Genomic DNA, 16,616 nt, shown 5'->3' on the forward strand with positions numbered 1-16,616 from the left:
CTCTGCTACTGTCGTCTTCTAAAGATACTGCCATGAAGACTTAGAGCAGAGGGTTGAGGGTTGCTGCTTGCTACTGACATCACCATCATCACCACAGCATTACCACTTCTGTCACCAAAAGCCATTTGCTATGCTGATTACCTCCTCTCAGCCTACTTACTCTGATTGATATGTACTGTGTGTGACTTGTAAGTGCATTCGTACTCGCTCACTTTTACTAATTAAATCAATGGTGCGTGAACGTTAAGAATTTCAACCAAAAAAATCAATTTCTCTTCGTTTTTTTTTTTGCTCCCTTTCTTAGGTGGATAATAAAAAATAAAAAATTGAAATGAGTCTTTCCGTGACCTTTCTCTGTTTGTTTTGTTTTTTCATCTGTAGAACGCCGTTCGCCACAACCTCAGTCTGCACAAGTGCTTTGTGCGCGTGGAGAACGTGAAGGGGGCCGTGTGGACGGTGGATGAGATGGAGTACCAGAAACGCAGGTCTCAGAAGATAACAGGGTACGTTAGAGCAGAGCTGTCACTCTAACTCCCCACCTAGTCCTAGGGCCTGTACCGTATTACCACTAATAATCAGACATTTTTAAATAGCACTGTAATACAGGTCTCAGAAGATAACAGGGTACGTTAGAGCAGAGCTGTCACTCTAACTCCCCACCTAGTCCTAGGGCCTGTACCGTATTACCACTAATAATCAGACATTTTTAAATAGCCCTGTAATACAGGTCTCAGAAGATAACAGGGTACGTTAGAGCAGAGCTGTCACTCTAACTCCCCACCTAGTCCTAGGGCCTGTACCGTATTACCACTAATAATCAGACATTTTTAAATAGCACTGTAATACAGTATATGTTCAAAGGCTGCCGTTCATTCTAAGATGATTTAATGTCACGGCTATGAGGAGAAATAGGTATTTTAAATGTTACACCACTTGACTGTTTCACTGTTTAATATACAATGATATTAGAATTAGATATTTTGAAAAACTATATGTTGCAATATGCCATTTTGTAAGAATGTTTATTTCAAAATGTTTTGTGTATTTGTGTTTCCTGGTGTAGAAGCCCGACGCTTGTGAAGAACCTTCCCTCCAGCCTGGGCTATGGAGCTGCTTTAAACGCCAGCTTACAGGTAAACACCCAGCATTAAGCTGCGGTTGCTCCGTCAGATCGTGTACGCTAGACGGCATGTGACTGATTCCCCTCCATTGTATCGTGGGTACTATAGCCTACAGCTGTCTATGTGTGTGGTTTCTGTGTGGTTAAATGGAAGTCGTTCTTAAGACCTCGGCCTCCTGTATTGTATGTTCATTAGTCAGCAAGGGAGAGGAGGAACGAAAGTGGCTAAAGTTGAGTGGAGGGTCTCTCTTTCCTCCCTCTCTCTCTCTCCTCTCTCTCCCTCCCTCTCTCGCTCTCCCGCCCTCCATCTCTCTCCATCTGTCTGGTTGATATCAGTGAGAATGGAGGCCACCCTGTGGCTAGAGCAGAACCAGCTCTTTCTCTCTCTCAGCTTGACTACAGGCTCAGATTGATAGCATTTGCATTCATATTTATCCAAGCTGTCATAAATGATTTGGCTTCTATGCTGTTGGCCAGCCAGCAAGGTGCTCATGGCAAAAACTTTACATTTTAATCGCAAATATAACTTTAATGCGCAGGAGGCAAAAGTGTCAGGAGTTTTATATCATTTTTTTGGTCTGTTTAATAGTCATCGAAAGATGGGGATATCAGCGACATTAAACATCTTTCATTGTGTGGAGTTATATTGAGTCTAATAAACCATCAGTGAAAACTATCCAATCATTAGTAATATAAATCCTCTAATAAGCATCCAGTTGTTAGCATAATAGCTTGTCAAAAGTCTTCACTAGTATTATCTGTATATTAAAAGTTATATATCTTGAACATTGATTGCTGACATGCAAACATTTTGGGACAATATCAACAATGGACTATTGAAACAAATACCAAAAGATAGTTTTTGGATGGAATTTTCTTTTAAGTGTGAGGTTTATCTTCATGGTGGCCTGTAATATGGATACCCAGTTGTCTCTAACCTCTCTCTCTCTCTCTCTCTCTCTCTCTCTCATCTCTCTCTCTCTCTCTCTCTCTCTCTCTCTCTCTCTCTCTCTCTCTCTCTCTCTCTCTCTCTCTCTCTCTCTCTCTCTCTCTCAACTCCCCTCTCTCCATCAACATCCCCCCTTCTATCTCCCACCCTCTTCCTCCCTCTTCTCTACCCCTTTCTCTCCCCCTCTCCCTTCCTCCCTCCCTCCCAGGCGGCGCTGGCTGAGACCTCCCTGCCTCTGTTGGGGAGCCCTGGTCTGATGAACAGCAGCTCGTCTGGTTTGATGGGAGGCAGTCCTCATGGTTTAATGGGCGGGAGCCCCCCTGGTATGCTCGGCGGTAGCCCCCATGGATTGATGGGTGGTAGCCCACATGGATTCATGGGCGGGAGCCCCCATGGGTTGATGGGTGGCAGCCCCCCAGGAATGATGGGTAGCAGCCCCCCCAGCCTGCTCCAGTCCGACCTGAACGGATCGCTGGATCACCTGGACACCAACGGCCACAGCAGCCCCGGAGGATACTCCCCACAGGCACACATGTAAGTAGCACTCGGTGGCTTCTCGTTGGTGGCGATTCACACACACACACCTACCTCAGTGTGTTCACTGTAACACAGAGAGTTGTTGACAGACCTCCCCCTCTGTTCCATGTACCAGATGATACAGTAGCAACAGTGGATCCCCACTCTCCCCATAGCTGTCTTTTGTTAGCATCGTAGCTTGTTAAAAGTCTTTACTAGATTATAACATAGTGGGAGGTTTTTGGGGGCCAATTTGATTTTAGTACTAAATCACCAGCATATTTTGGCGGTTCAAAGACATCTTAATTTCAATGACACATTATGCCACACCTGAGGTGAGGTTTACATACATGGCTTTCAGTTATAACCTATAAAAAGATGATAATTACACATTTGGTTTGAATTACTCCAATGTCTGTATTGTAGGGGTTTAGAAGTCATATTTTATTCAAGACCGTCCATATTAATATTTAGCAGCTAACTGTGTCATTAATTACTTTAAAATCGTTGCCTTCTCTATCTTTTTTTAATGGAGCCCAGAGAGAGGGCTGTTAAAAATGGATGTCGTGTGGATTTCAGGAATGTGTATGTTACAAATGTGCTCTCCCTCTAACCAGTGATGTCACACGTGTCACTGTAGTCCATGTTTACCCCGCCAAAGATAGGAAATGGAGCAACAGGGGCGCTGTATGTGTAGCCACTACTTCCTCCATCCCACACACACTTCCTTACCCCCCACACACTTCCTTACCCCCCCCCCCCCATTTGAAATCAATGATGCAAGCCCAGCCACAGTAGCTAACTTGCTAGCCATCTCTGGAGTAGCACTGGGAATTAAGCCAGTTCAGTATCTAAGAAGGGGACTGGCTGTTCTGAGAGGAACTGGCCTAACCCACACATTAATTTGTTTGGATGTGTTTATTCCTTTCGGAAATGGACCAGAGTAAGGGCGACAGGATCCCTGTGTATCCACTCCCCCAGGTTGTTGAACTTTTAATAACGGACAGAACAGGAGACTCTCTCTCTCTCAGACGACTTCGCCTCAGTGTGAGGGGTTGCTGTGGAGGCTGCCGCCACGACCGCTCTCCACCTTTACACGGCCGCAACATCCTCAAAATGGACGAAATGTGTTTTTATGAGTGGGCTCTCTCTGGCCTGCACTTAATAATGAAGGGAGAGTAACACTAACTAAAGAGTACACGGCGTACCAGACGGTCCTCAGGAGAGAGCAGGGAAACTTCACAAACCAAGTGAATCGAACAATTAGACAACCCCCCCCACTTCTGGAGGTTAATGCTATCAGCCAAACAGCGACTCAGATAGCTCCAGGCATGTTACCATTTATGTGTGTGTGTGCCCTCCAGGGTATGCTTTAGAGGAAAAGACTAAAGAAGACAGGAACTAGATGTGCTAGCTAGAATCACAGTACATTAGGGTGCTGCTAAAGTAAAAACAGTTTCACTTTGAATAAAAGAGATTTGTTTTTTATGTTGCGTTATTATCTAAGGCCATTAAGTTGTTGTATGTACTTTATAACACTCCACACTCCTTGATAACCACAAATAACCCATGTTCAGATGCTATCATGTGTGTCACTCTGCCCTCTGACCGTGCCCCCGCTCCTTGTTAACTTACGACACATAGCTACTGATGTTATTTGCGTCCCTGCCGTGCATCATGCAGAGCGGGATTACCAGGGATCATAATCTGCCAGTGATGGTGATGAGTCTCTGTCCAAGATGCACTTATGAACCACAGACACACACAACACACACACACACACACACACACACACACATGAACGTCACACACATAGCTTGTATTTATCAGACACAGAGCCTAGGCATTTAGTCCAGACTTCATAAAGCCAGCTAGCCATTAACGACTGAATGACTCACCCAATGGCTCTCTAATACAGTGTAAAGCCACAACGAGGACGAATCATTTTTCTCCTTTCTTTTATTCATTCTCCAACCACACAAGCATGCTAGTGGTTTATAATGGATGCAAGTGAAAGCTGTGAGCTATGCCTGTGACGATGAGGGGCAAGGGTTGTGCTGTGGGTGTCTAATAGCTGTGCTACTGACCACCGTCTCGTCTCGTGCCTCGTGCGTCTCCAATTGGGATTAATATCGCCAATGTAGGATGTTTGTTGCAACATGTTAAACACGACATGATTTATTAGAAAGCTGGAGGGAGATCACCAAGGAGTTGAATGTACTTCAGAAAGTATTCACACCCCCCTCTGACTTTTTCCACATTTTGTTGTGTTACCAGGTGGGATTAAAATGAATTTCATTGTCCGTTTTTTTGTCAACGATCTACACAGAATACTCTGTAATGTCAAAGTGGAAGACATTTTCCTCTGTCGTTTCTTTTTATCCTAAAAAACTCCCTAGTTCTTGCCGATGACAAGCATATCCATAACATGATGCAGCCACCACCGTGCTTGTACATGAAGAGTGGTTCTCAGTGATGTGTTGTGTTGGATTTTCCTCAAACAGAATTCTTTGTATTCAGGACATAAAGTTTATTTCTTTCCAGTTTTACTTTAGTGTCTTATTGCAAACAGGATGCATGTTTAGGAATATTGTTTTTCTGTACAGGCTTCCTTCTTTCCACTCTGTCATTTAGGTTAGTATTGTGGAGTGACTACAATGTTGTTGATCCATCCTCAGTTTTCTCATGTCACGGGCATTAAACTATGTAACTGTTTTACGGTCACCATTGGCGAAATCCCTGAGTGGTTTCCTTCCTCCGACAACTAAGTTAGGAAGGACGCCTGTATCTTTGTAGTGACTGGGTTCATTGTTACACCATCCAACATGTGATTTATAACTTCACCATGTTCAAAGGGATATTCAATTATTGTTTTTTCTTTACCCATCTACCAATAGGTGTCCTTCTTTGTGAGGCATTGGAAAACCTCCCTGGTCTTTGTGGTTGAATCTGTTTGAAATTCACTGCTCGACTGAGGGACCTTACAGATAATTGTATGTGTGTGGTACGAAGATGAACTAGTCATTCAAAAATCTTGTTAAACACTATTATTGCACACAGTGTTAGTCCATGCAACTTACTGTGTGACTTGTTAAACACTATTATTGCACACAGTGTTAGTCCATGCAACTTACTGTGTGACTTGTTAAACACTATTATTGCACACAGTGTTAGTCCATGCAACTTACTGTGTGACTTGTTAAACACTATTATTGCACACAGTGTTAGTCCATGCAACTTACTGTGTGACTTGTTAAACACATTTTTACTTCTTGACTGAAGACATTTCAGCTTTTCATGTTTATTTAATTTGTAAAACTTTCTAAAAACATTATTTCACGTTGAAATGATGGTGTGTTGTGTGTAGGCCAGTGACACAGAATCTCAATTGAATACATTTTTTAATTTTTTAATTTTACCCCCTTTTTCTCCCCAATTCCGCGGTATCCAATTGTTAGTAATTATCTCATCGCTACAACTCCCGTACGGGCTCGGGAGAGACGACGGTCGAAAGCCATGCTGCACTGCCAAGCCAAGCCGCACTGCTTCTTAACACAGCACGCATCCAACCCGGAAGCCAGCCGCACCAATGTGTTGAAGGAAACACTGTGCACCTGGCAACCAGGAGTTGCTGGTGCGCGATGAGACAAGGATATGCCTACCGGCCAAACCCTCCCTAACCTGGACGACGCTAGGCCAATTGTGCGTCGCACCACGGGCCTCCCGGTCGTGGCCGACTGCGACAGAGCCTGGGTGCAAACCCAGAGTCTCTGGTGGCACAGCTAGCACTGCGATGCAGTGCCCTAGACCACTGCGCCACCCGGGAAGGCCCCAATTTAATACATTTTAAATTCAGGCTGTAACACAAGAAAATATGGGAAAGTCAAGCGGTGTGAATACTTTCTGATGGCACTGTATATGTTTTATTGTAAAAACATTCATTGGGAGAGATATCAAATACTTAATATCAAAATATAAAAACACATGTCTGTTGATTAGAATGGTAGCTCTGACTATGAATATTGTGCATTGTTTTTATTTACGACAACAAATTCAATTCAATAAATGTGTTACTAGATAACTAGAATGAGTGTATATAAATGAATCCCAGATAATCGTTTCATCCCCCTCTTCTCACCTGGAGGGGAGAGTTCTGTTTATTCTGGTTTCTCCTCTTGAGTGTGTGGGTTGAGAAGGGAACAGAAATATTCATCACGCTGCCTAGCATCCTAAAAAGGCAAAGCTTCTCCTTCTAGCTACCACATCTGAATATTAATTTATTTTGCTATAAATATTAAAGTAATCTGTACCTTTTAAAATTATTTTCAAATTCCTCCTGCCATTGATGAAGGCAACCCAGGAGATGGCTGCCAGACATGTTCTAATACAGAGAGTACTTGATAAGGATTTTTCTTGCTCTCTCTCTCTCTCTCTCTCTCTCTCTCTCTCTCCCTCTTAGTCCACAGGGATTCCCTGATGCATCCGACGTGTCAAAAATAATTAGGTTTTGTCAGATTTATCATCACAACCGCAAACCCTTTCCCTGAGTAGGGCCCCGGATCATGTTAAGCCTTGTTTGTGTGTGACAGCATTATTGTTCTTGTTAGTAGCCCCGCACATCCTCCCACACTCTGTTGTTCCGGAGGGGGGAATGTCCCCACTCAGACCGGTGTTTCAGTGTTTTCACACTGCGTTTATTGACAGTGGCTAAAGATATTCATTCATTTAGAGTTCAGAACATGCGTCATGTATGTCCGACTGAACGGCCGAGGTGAAGCTGGTTAAAGGCGGAGACTAGCTGCAGGTTTTTCCCTCTGGAGGAGCGACACGCACGCCCCTCTGCATATTAACGACGCATTGCGCTTTCTATTAACAAGTTAAAGTAAACTTGACTCCCCTTGCTCCGGGGGACTAGAGGGGATGAGAAATTCTCCATTATTTAGTATGCAGTGTTTTTTTTAGATATATTTTAAGTCAACCAGGTGCCATCGGTGAACTCTTGATGGCCAACCATGTCTGAGTATAAGGCCGTTGTCACATTATGGTCATAAAAATGTTGATGCAATTGCTTAAGACTAAAAGTGATGTTTCATGTTGAACTATCCTTTCACAAATACTATGGTTGTTGTTACATGCTGTTTAGCAACGTAATTCAGGCTGATGTCCGTTATTGTCATCAAATTTTATTAATGTTTTCTCTGAAAAAGATTAATATACCTTGTGTTTATTAATATGGAATGTCTAGTATACATTCTGTAGAAGAGGGAGGCTTTTTGAGTGATTTCTTAGTTGTTTTTTTTCTGGTTCCATCCCCTGTTAATTGTGCTGAGGGGCTTCTCCCTCACAATCTATCTAATTACCTTTAACAAATAGCAGCGTGATAAAATATGTGACCCAGGGTGAAGGGTTGATTCCCTAGAACCTTATACGCGAACAACTCAGATATTCATAAGAGGATCTCTCTGACTTCACCACCACTGTAGACCCCCGTCTGCACCTCACTGACCAACCACCAGACAGACAGAGACACAGGTTTAGTTCAAAGCTGTGTGCTCTAACACCTCTTGGTAGTGCATGGGTGAAATCGTAGTTTTTGTGTTTAATTGTATGGGAGTTCACGCATTCACGACTGTATGACAGTAGCTTCTACCTGGGTGGACTATGGGACTAAGGCACACTGGTGGACGTGTAACAATTTCCTACTCTATCGTATGTCTTTATGTATAAAATAATTAACAACATATTTCATCCATTCCTTTCCAGGTCAGCGATCCACGTCAAGGAGGAGCCGTTGAACATGGACGACAATGACTGTCCGATGTCGCTGGTGACGACAGCCAACCACAGCCCAGAGTTGGACGACGACCGGGAGCTGGAGGAGGGCAACCTATCAGATGACCTGGAGTGACTACTGGAGTCCCTCCCACTACTACAGGCCCCTCCCTCCACCTCCGTCACACTGTCCTCCTAATACCAGAACCACTCCTCATCCATAACCAAACAGATCAGACCACAGCTGACTCTCCTCCTTCCCGACCCGCGGACTGGAGTATTTATTGAGCATGCATCCGGAAGACAAGGCCCAAAGGAACTCTTTGTTGCAGCCCTTTGGGATCCCTGACTGAACATGACAGGCATGAGATGTCTGGTTTTTAAAACGACTTTCAGACCTGTTTCATGAAGATGGCTTGGCCACTACATACACACCGATAAACACAGAGGCTCATGGACGGAAAACGACAAAAACACGAGTCTAGAAACCCGTGCTGTAGAAAGCTAACGGCCTCTTATATACTGCCAAAAAAAGATGTTGAATTTTGTGAATATCAAAAACCCTCACAGTAGTTGTTGATGTTAGAAACAATTGCTGGTTCAATTCAAACGTTGTTGCTCTGTCTATCATTTGCACAGGAGTAGTATCAGAAATTAGTGTCACTGCCTGTATGTTGCTAAAAAAAACAAAAAAAATGTATTTTCTTTTCTTTTAGCGTTCTACTTTTTGTATTTTGATTTCTGGCCCCACCAACTGTAAATGCCATTTCCTGTTTCCCAACAGTAACAGAAGCACGGTATCAAGACTGTTGCAGCTGTCAAAAAAGTAGGCTTCCAGTCTGTATCTGTTTGTGATGAAAAGTAATTAACTTGATATTAAGTTTGAAAAACGTAACTGTTTGTGTAAGCACCAACCAATACGGGGGAAAAAATGCATTTCTGCATATTCTTCTGCTGTTCTCTTTTACCTCCTTGTTCTAAAGCTTTGTCTACCTGCAAACAGTCACAGGCAACAGCTAGAAACCAAAGCCAACACTATCAATGGCCAATAGCTTAGACAGAAGCCACCAGACTCTTTGGTCAGCCTTCTGTGACTTTAACTAGTACAAAGAGACGCTTTCCACAAACTACCTTCTAAATAACCTCTGGGATCGTTTAATTTAGCCCTGTACAAAGATGATTCAAAAACAAAAAATAAAAGATTTTGATGTGTAATTTGATAACTCGTAGTGTCCACTTGGGTTTTAGGGCGAGAGAGCAGTATCTACCGGGACCAGAGAGAGGAGAGGAGATGTGATATGTAACTACAAGCTATGTGATAGGTAGAAAAGCAGGTGTACTGCAAACGTGGATCATGACCAAAACAAACATTTGTGTGTTCAATGGAAGTGCAGAAAATTGTGTTGTTGTGAAGATTGTTTTTTTGATTTCTTTGGTTTTGTTTTAGATTTTCCGTCACCCATCAGGTCATAGTTTTTTTTTCTCATCGAGTGAATATGTCATGTTCAGTGGGACTGTCAAATATGTCATGTCTTATTTCCGTGCGGTTTGTTTTGAGCCGCGTTTAAAACCGAAACTGAAAACATAGTAACCAAACATTTAAAATATCTAGTAAAGCCAAATAAGTCATAGTTTCAAAGTTGATATGAAATGGTGTGGCTTGGTTATCACGTAAAAGCAAATAATACAGCCATTGTCGAAGAGGGATATCAAAGGTGAAAAGAAACATTTTCTAGGTGATATTTGCTTTATTCTATGGTTTAAATACTTCATTACTTCATTCCTAGCTTCTTAACTACATTGATACAGTCAGTGGTGGCGTAGGAGAAGCTGTCTTTAACTGCACTGAATTCTATCACATTTGAGATTCTAGTGGCAGGAACAGAACTTAGTGATTGTCTAAAAAATATATATTTCATTTCTCTCAGCTAAATGACATCTAGAAAAGTGGATGCTGTTGCTTTAATGGTCATTTCTGTTTTCAGTCAAACCAAAGTTACACAAAATTCTGCCTCTGGTTATGGGATACTTATGTTATACTCTAGAAATGACACCCACAAACGCTTTCAAAGGCTCACACGCACACACAGTCCTGTGTTTTTCGGTCTGCCAGCTTTCCTGGTCCTTGTCTTGGTAGCTTTCAGATGCAGAAAAACAGATACTCTCAAATAACTGACTGAGTCGTGTTGTATTCTAACTGTCAGTGTGTGTCTGCTTTGTGCGTGTGTCTGGAAACATACTCTGCATATGTTGTTTTCAAGTGTTGTGCCAAGCCAAAAAAAAGTTGGCTGCTAGAGCTTAGCGCACTACTACATAGATAACCAAACACACGTTACACACACACACACACACACACACTCATGCCAGTTCCACTTCAAGAGGGTGCTGGGCCCAGGAACAAAGCTTCTCCCTTATGTACTTTGACGGAGTCAGCAAGAAAATGACTTGAAGACGACGTTCATAATAATCTTATCACACCAAATATAAGGACACGGCGTCTTTCAAAAAAAAAAGGATTCTCCCACTTAACCCCCCAAAAAACGAAGGCTTTCTATTTTAAAAAAAGGTTCTACCTCTGCACAACCAATTCAGAACAATTAAATGGCAGATTGCACGTCGAGTTATTAGAGAGCCACAAGAGCTGTTACACTTTACTCAATGGACACGGCTCGACGGACAGTTTACATTCCCGACGTCAGACACGGAAGAAGATTAGTAATTGTCATAGGTTGTCCTCAAACATTTGTAGAATGATCATGTAAAAAATACCTTTAAAAGGAATATTGTGTTTTAAAATGCATGTCTAAAATCATTTGGTTGGACTGGAAAACAATCATTAATAAACACAAATAATGTAAGAAATACAGATGATCGGGATGTTGACCTAATGCATCAGAATGCACACCTCGGCTATGCTGTTTGGGAAGGAAGACACCGGCCGGCCACAGAATGCATATTACCTGTAGATTTTGCATGGGTTTTGTAAAAATAAAAATGTCTAAAATAGTTGCTTGCACATAATACCAGAAAGATCTCCAGAACTGCAATCTGCTCCTCCACTAGATTTTAGGATTTGTCTGGATTTTCTGGGATGATTTTGTCTGTATTTTGATAACTGCATACTAATGTAAAAATGTTGGTGGACCCATAAAATTTACCAGACTTTTTTTCTAAGCGGGGGGGAAAAAAGAAGAATCAGTTTCTTTTCTGAATTTCATGATTTCTTTGTTTTTACCTCTCTCTCATTGCTCGCTAAGAATAGCAAACCTGCTTTTTTTCCGCATCAGCTTTGCGTAGCTGTAAGGCTTAACCTAATGTGTGTATTCATTGCTTGTACCTCTGTGCATACTTTATGAAGCATTATGTCAGGCAGTTGAGTCCTGTATACTTTCTACTACTATCATTCTCTCCCCCCTATGTATACAGTAAATTGGGACTGTAGCAAACACATGTTTATGTAATTGGTGAATACATTTTATGTTTTTGTTTGATTCCTTTATGATCGGGCTCATTTTTGATACTTTCATTACCGTGTACTGTGTCCAATGCGTTAAAAGATTCTCGGACATTAGAAAGTCATGGTTGAGAATTGTAACAGCCGTTATTATTTTCTGTATTCATGGCTTTTCACTGCTGACTAAAATAAAGGACCAAAACTAGGATTTGAAAAGCAACTGTCTGCCTCCAACTTCAGGGATTTCTTTTTTTTGTACACATATATATTTTATTCGACAAAGTCACAACCATGAAAAATCTGGCTGGCACTACGCGTTTAATGTTTCAGGACTGTGCTACTTCTGAGAATGAATGAACAAAAAAACTAAAAAAATTGAATGTGTATGTTACAAGGCTTTGTTCCAGATTCTAGCATCCAGAGTCTTGTTTAGAGGAGGGGGACATGTGGATCCATTGGCAGTGCCCTCTGGAGCCAACCCCCTGGACCAGTAACGGCTCAGGGGCCACGTGTTCAAGCCACCCTTTGATCAAGTACAACTATGGCCCAGTACACTACTAGGCCTATAAATACTGGAGAGTTTATCATAAGCCTTGACCAGGGGGTAGTTTATTCAAGAAATAGCATACTGTAGGGATCAACAGAGACTCAGAAGGGGCACACAGGTACCCACTGTAGAGAGGTGAGGGCATCAAGAAAGGGCATAAGAACCTGCTTTTTTATAATAGCTGTTTATGGTTATATTTCAATGTTACTGTTTCCTTCTTCATTTTTCAAACCAATTCTCGATGGAAATGTGTTGACTGATGCTATAGAATAAGGAACAGTGTGGATGACAAACAGTGGATAGCTCAACTCATCTCAGCTAGGTTACACCTTGTCGGTCACGGAGAGCTCTTACTGACACGCTCATTGAGATTCACACTGAATCCACCATGACCGATAGGTCCCCATTAGCTCCTCTGTATTCTAAGGGCTCATTCACGTTCCAAAGAGTGGCCAGGGACATTCTATCCGGGATGCTTTGAATCATGTCCGCTGGTCATTTAATGACAATGCCAACCCAAATGTTATTTTCTCTATGTGATGTCCCATGAGAAGTCAATGGGAGTTACAACACACACACACACACACACACACACACACACACACACACAAACACACGCGCGCGCAGTCTCCCCAGTGACAGCCTGAGCCGCAGCCATGCCTGCTGTTGTCTCCCTCGACGGCGTTCCAGAGCATTACCTCGCGAGGCACACTTGTCTCTCGTGCTATTTATGCACACGGAAGTGTCTGTGAATTGCAACAAGGACGGGGCCTGTGTACCACGCAGCATCAGAGAGAGCTCCCGCATTCAAGTGGAAGGCAACGTCGCAGACCCCTCTTTCAAAGGCCATGAAATAATCATGTGTTGTGGTTAGAGAGGTATCCGTGAGTCACACTGGCTGCTTTTCATAAAGTGGAGTTGGTTACAGTGCGATGAAGACAAAGAAAGAAAGAAAGTCTTATTATACCTATTATAGACCTACCGTACATTTTTGGACTCAGAAATGCACACAAAAGCTGATGTAGCCTACATGTTTCATTCTCAGTGCTTTTATTTGCTAATATTGATATTCTTTTCCAATTAGATTTGCACAGTTCATATTGTTATTGAATTAAAAAGTTACTTGATCCTTTTAGGGCTTGTAGGATACTGACTTTTAAGTTATACAGTGTACCATTTGAGATTTAGAATTAGGCCCAGCAAATTGACTCCATCCAGCTATATCTAATTTCATTTCCAACACTGACCAATTAGGTCAATTTAGGCCGTCTCCTCCTGAGACGCCGTTGTAAATATCTCCAGTCACGTTTATTGATTGAGCGTCCATCCGAGGACTCGTCTCCCTCTCCTCCTCTCCTCCTCCTGGTCTGACAGTGTGTGTCAGCTCTCCAGAATACCCTGGCCCCCAGGCTGCAAAATTGCCTGCTAAATAGTCAGAGGCAATGGCGACGCTAATTGAGATCATCATTATTATAATTGCGGGCCCTGGAAAGCGCGTCTTAAATAATTTGCATTGCTCTCGAGTTGATATTGGACTCAGTGCAAAAATAATTGCATAGCTTCGAGGCACGTTTGGGTTCGGCACTCGTTTTTTTTCTAGCGGTGCCAGTTTTATGCCATGACTCCATGTTCCGTAACGGACGCGGTCACGCCACTCACATGTTTGTCCTATCAGCAGCACAGAGCCAGACAGAGCTCTGCACTGTTTCAGTTATATTAGGCTGACAAAGCTTTTATTAATGAAGTCTATACTATTGATACAATGTCTTGCCATGACGCAGTGTTATGTGATAATAACAAATAATTGTATCAGTTTAGTTTAGATGAGATACCCTTTAAAAATAACTGTTTTTATCCCTATTTGTTTCGCTGTTTAAACAAAATAAGACACTGAAATTAAAGTTTTTTTGATTTTACATGCATCCTATTTGTTCGTAATGTTATACAGCGTTGCCTCTATGGGGCCAAAAATGATGTGGCCCTTAACATAGACATTCACAAATCATGACATCAGTGGGTCCTGGGCTAAAGGTACATTTGACTTCCTGTGGATATAATGGGCTGTGAATGAAGTAATGCATGCTGGAAAAAATGCATATTTCTCCCACTGAAACAAGGGATTAACCAAACAAAGTGGTGAGAAACTGCTGATATTCATGAATTCTTGCCTGTGGCATATCCAGCACCTACCACGCACGCACACACACACACACACACACACACACACACACACACACACACACACACACACACACACACACACACACACACACACACACACACACACACACACACACACACACACACACACACACACACACACACACACACACACACACACACACACACGGCCCCATGAGGCAGACGTACACACACACTCAAAGCACAAACAGTGAGGCTCCATAATGACAGTAATGAATATTATATGGTAACATGGTTCAGTAATTGTTTTACAGCTGGTTATTCAGACAACAACAACACATTGAGACAGTGGGTAAATCTCAGACTGTAAAATGAGAACACATCAAACATGGATGAATGAATGAGAATCAGATCAACTAAATCCGCTTATCAACAACATCCAATCCCTTCCACATAAGTATTTTATTGAACATTATTACTTATAATATATAAACATTTGAGCTTGATAATGTGAAAGTGGCTGGAGTGATATGGCTCAAGGACCTCCACTATCAATTTCAATCCATTCGGTGGGAATCAGATCAAGACCTAATTGCCAATTCATATGAATTTATTAAAGAACGATTTCAATTACATACCACCACCATTGAGTTCTGATGCACCAAATTAAATTAGGACACTCGATTGTATCTCCGTATTTAAAACGCAGCATATTTAAGAGTCTGGCATTTTTCTGCTGGAACTTCTGAGGAGGAACTTTCAGTTCGGTCCCCCCCCCCAGAAAATGGATGAAGAGAGAGATGAAAAAAAACCTGAGGAGAGGAGTAAAAAAAAGACAAATCTAGCATTAGTGAGGAAAAGTGGGTTAAATCACTTACTGGAGATTTTTTAATGACATTTCAGTGTTCCTCGTATAATTACTCTTCATCTAAGATATCCCATAACGATGTTGGACAGTCTCGGTTCAGGCTCGCTGGCTCGCTTCATTAGCGTGTCATTCCTATTTCACATCAGAAGATTTCATTGTAATGCTGAATATGCACAGCTCTCCACTGAAGCCCTAATCAAAGTGGATCCACTTGTATTATTCATATCAGAAATCAGCCTGCTTGCTATTTCTTTTATTTATTTTTATAAATTAAAGAATGCAGATGCAAAAATCAGCTGTCATTTATTAGCACAATGCTGGCATATCCGCTAGGCATGCAAGCCAAACCCTTCTATCTTTCTCTCCGTAACATTTATCCCCCCCCCAAAAAAAAATAATTGAGAGAGAAAACATTAAATATACATACTAATTCCTCACATGAAGTCATCTGATTACAAAGCAGGTGACATTGGGCACTGGAATCCAAATGATTGGCAATAAGAGAATGAGAAAGGTTTATGCATAGAGGAAAGAGGAAGGGATCGGGAAAGGACGGGGAAGAGAAGAGGAGGGGTGTGGGAAGGACAGGAGGGAGGATTAAGGATTTACATTTAATGGCAAAAACTTTTGTCCTGGGAAGGAAGAAACAGTGGCTTTGAGGTGGGCTGAAGACAGTGTCAACCCCCCACACAGGTTCTGCTGACCAACCATAAAATACAGCTAGCTGTGTTTAGACTCTTATGTCAGTCAGTGCATCCTGTTCTCTGTTATCCAGATGGGCCAAAGCCTTTTCTATTAGTGAAGAACACTGCTGATCTGGATGGCACACAGGGTGAAGCAGAGGAGGATTTGAAATGGGAGGTTATTGTGACTATAATGATTAGAGAAAGAGGCATTTTGGAGAGATTAACTCCTCATTTTTATTTGTCATCCACATCAATAGAAATGCTTTGTATGCGTTTGGCATATATCCTCAGATTGGAAATTATTCTTATTTTGAAATAAATCACATTACCATTTTTCAGATCTAACCAATTCTAAATTCAATCTTATCATAAAGCCTCACCAATAATTGTCTTGTGTAATTCTCATGATTTTGTTACTCCTAATTCTTAAACAACAAAGTATTTGCATACAAAACATTGACAGTATTATTACTGATCTACCCTTCACTGATCTACCCTTCACAGTTGCGTAGGTCATGATGTCACTGTTACAAAGCCATATGATTGGCTTCTCCTCCAGATC

General features: G+C 41.9%; 1 protein-coding gene across 14 annotated transcripts in view; it reads left to right on the forward strand.

Moving 5' to 3' along the window:
- Positions 1-12,027, forward strand: part of LOC112216834 (forkhead box protein P2-like) — a 122,234-nt gene extending 110,207 nt beyond the window's left edge. For 7 of the 14 annotated variants that reach the window (XM_042300115.1, XM_042300114.1, XM_042300120.1 and 4 more), the window contains 4 exons: positions 382-503; positions 1,058-1,133; positions 2,278-2,603; positions 8,349-12,027. In XM_042300115.1, coding sequence (XP_042156049.1) covers positions 382-503; positions 1,058-1,133; positions 2,278-2,603; positions 8,349-8,493 — 669 coding nt within the window. In that variant the 3' untranslated portion in view covers positions 8,494-12,027. The remainder of the gene's footprint in view (positions 1-381; positions 504-1,057; positions 1,134-2,277; positions 2,604-8,348) is intronic. The other 7 variants (XM_042300117.1, XM_042300121.1, XM_042300119.1 and 4 more) reach the window with 1 other exon arrangement.
- Positions 12,028-16,616: the final 4,589 nt, after the last annotated feature.

This window comes from Oncorhynchus tshawytscha, linkage group LG17 (genome assembly GCF_018296145.1).
Source record: "Oncorhynchus tshawytscha isolate Ot180627B linkage group LG17, Otsh_v2.0, whole genome shotgun sequence".
Lineage (NCBI taxonomy): Eukaryota > Metazoa > Chordata > Actinopteri > Salmoniformes > Salmonidae > Oncorhynchus > Oncorhynchus tshawytscha.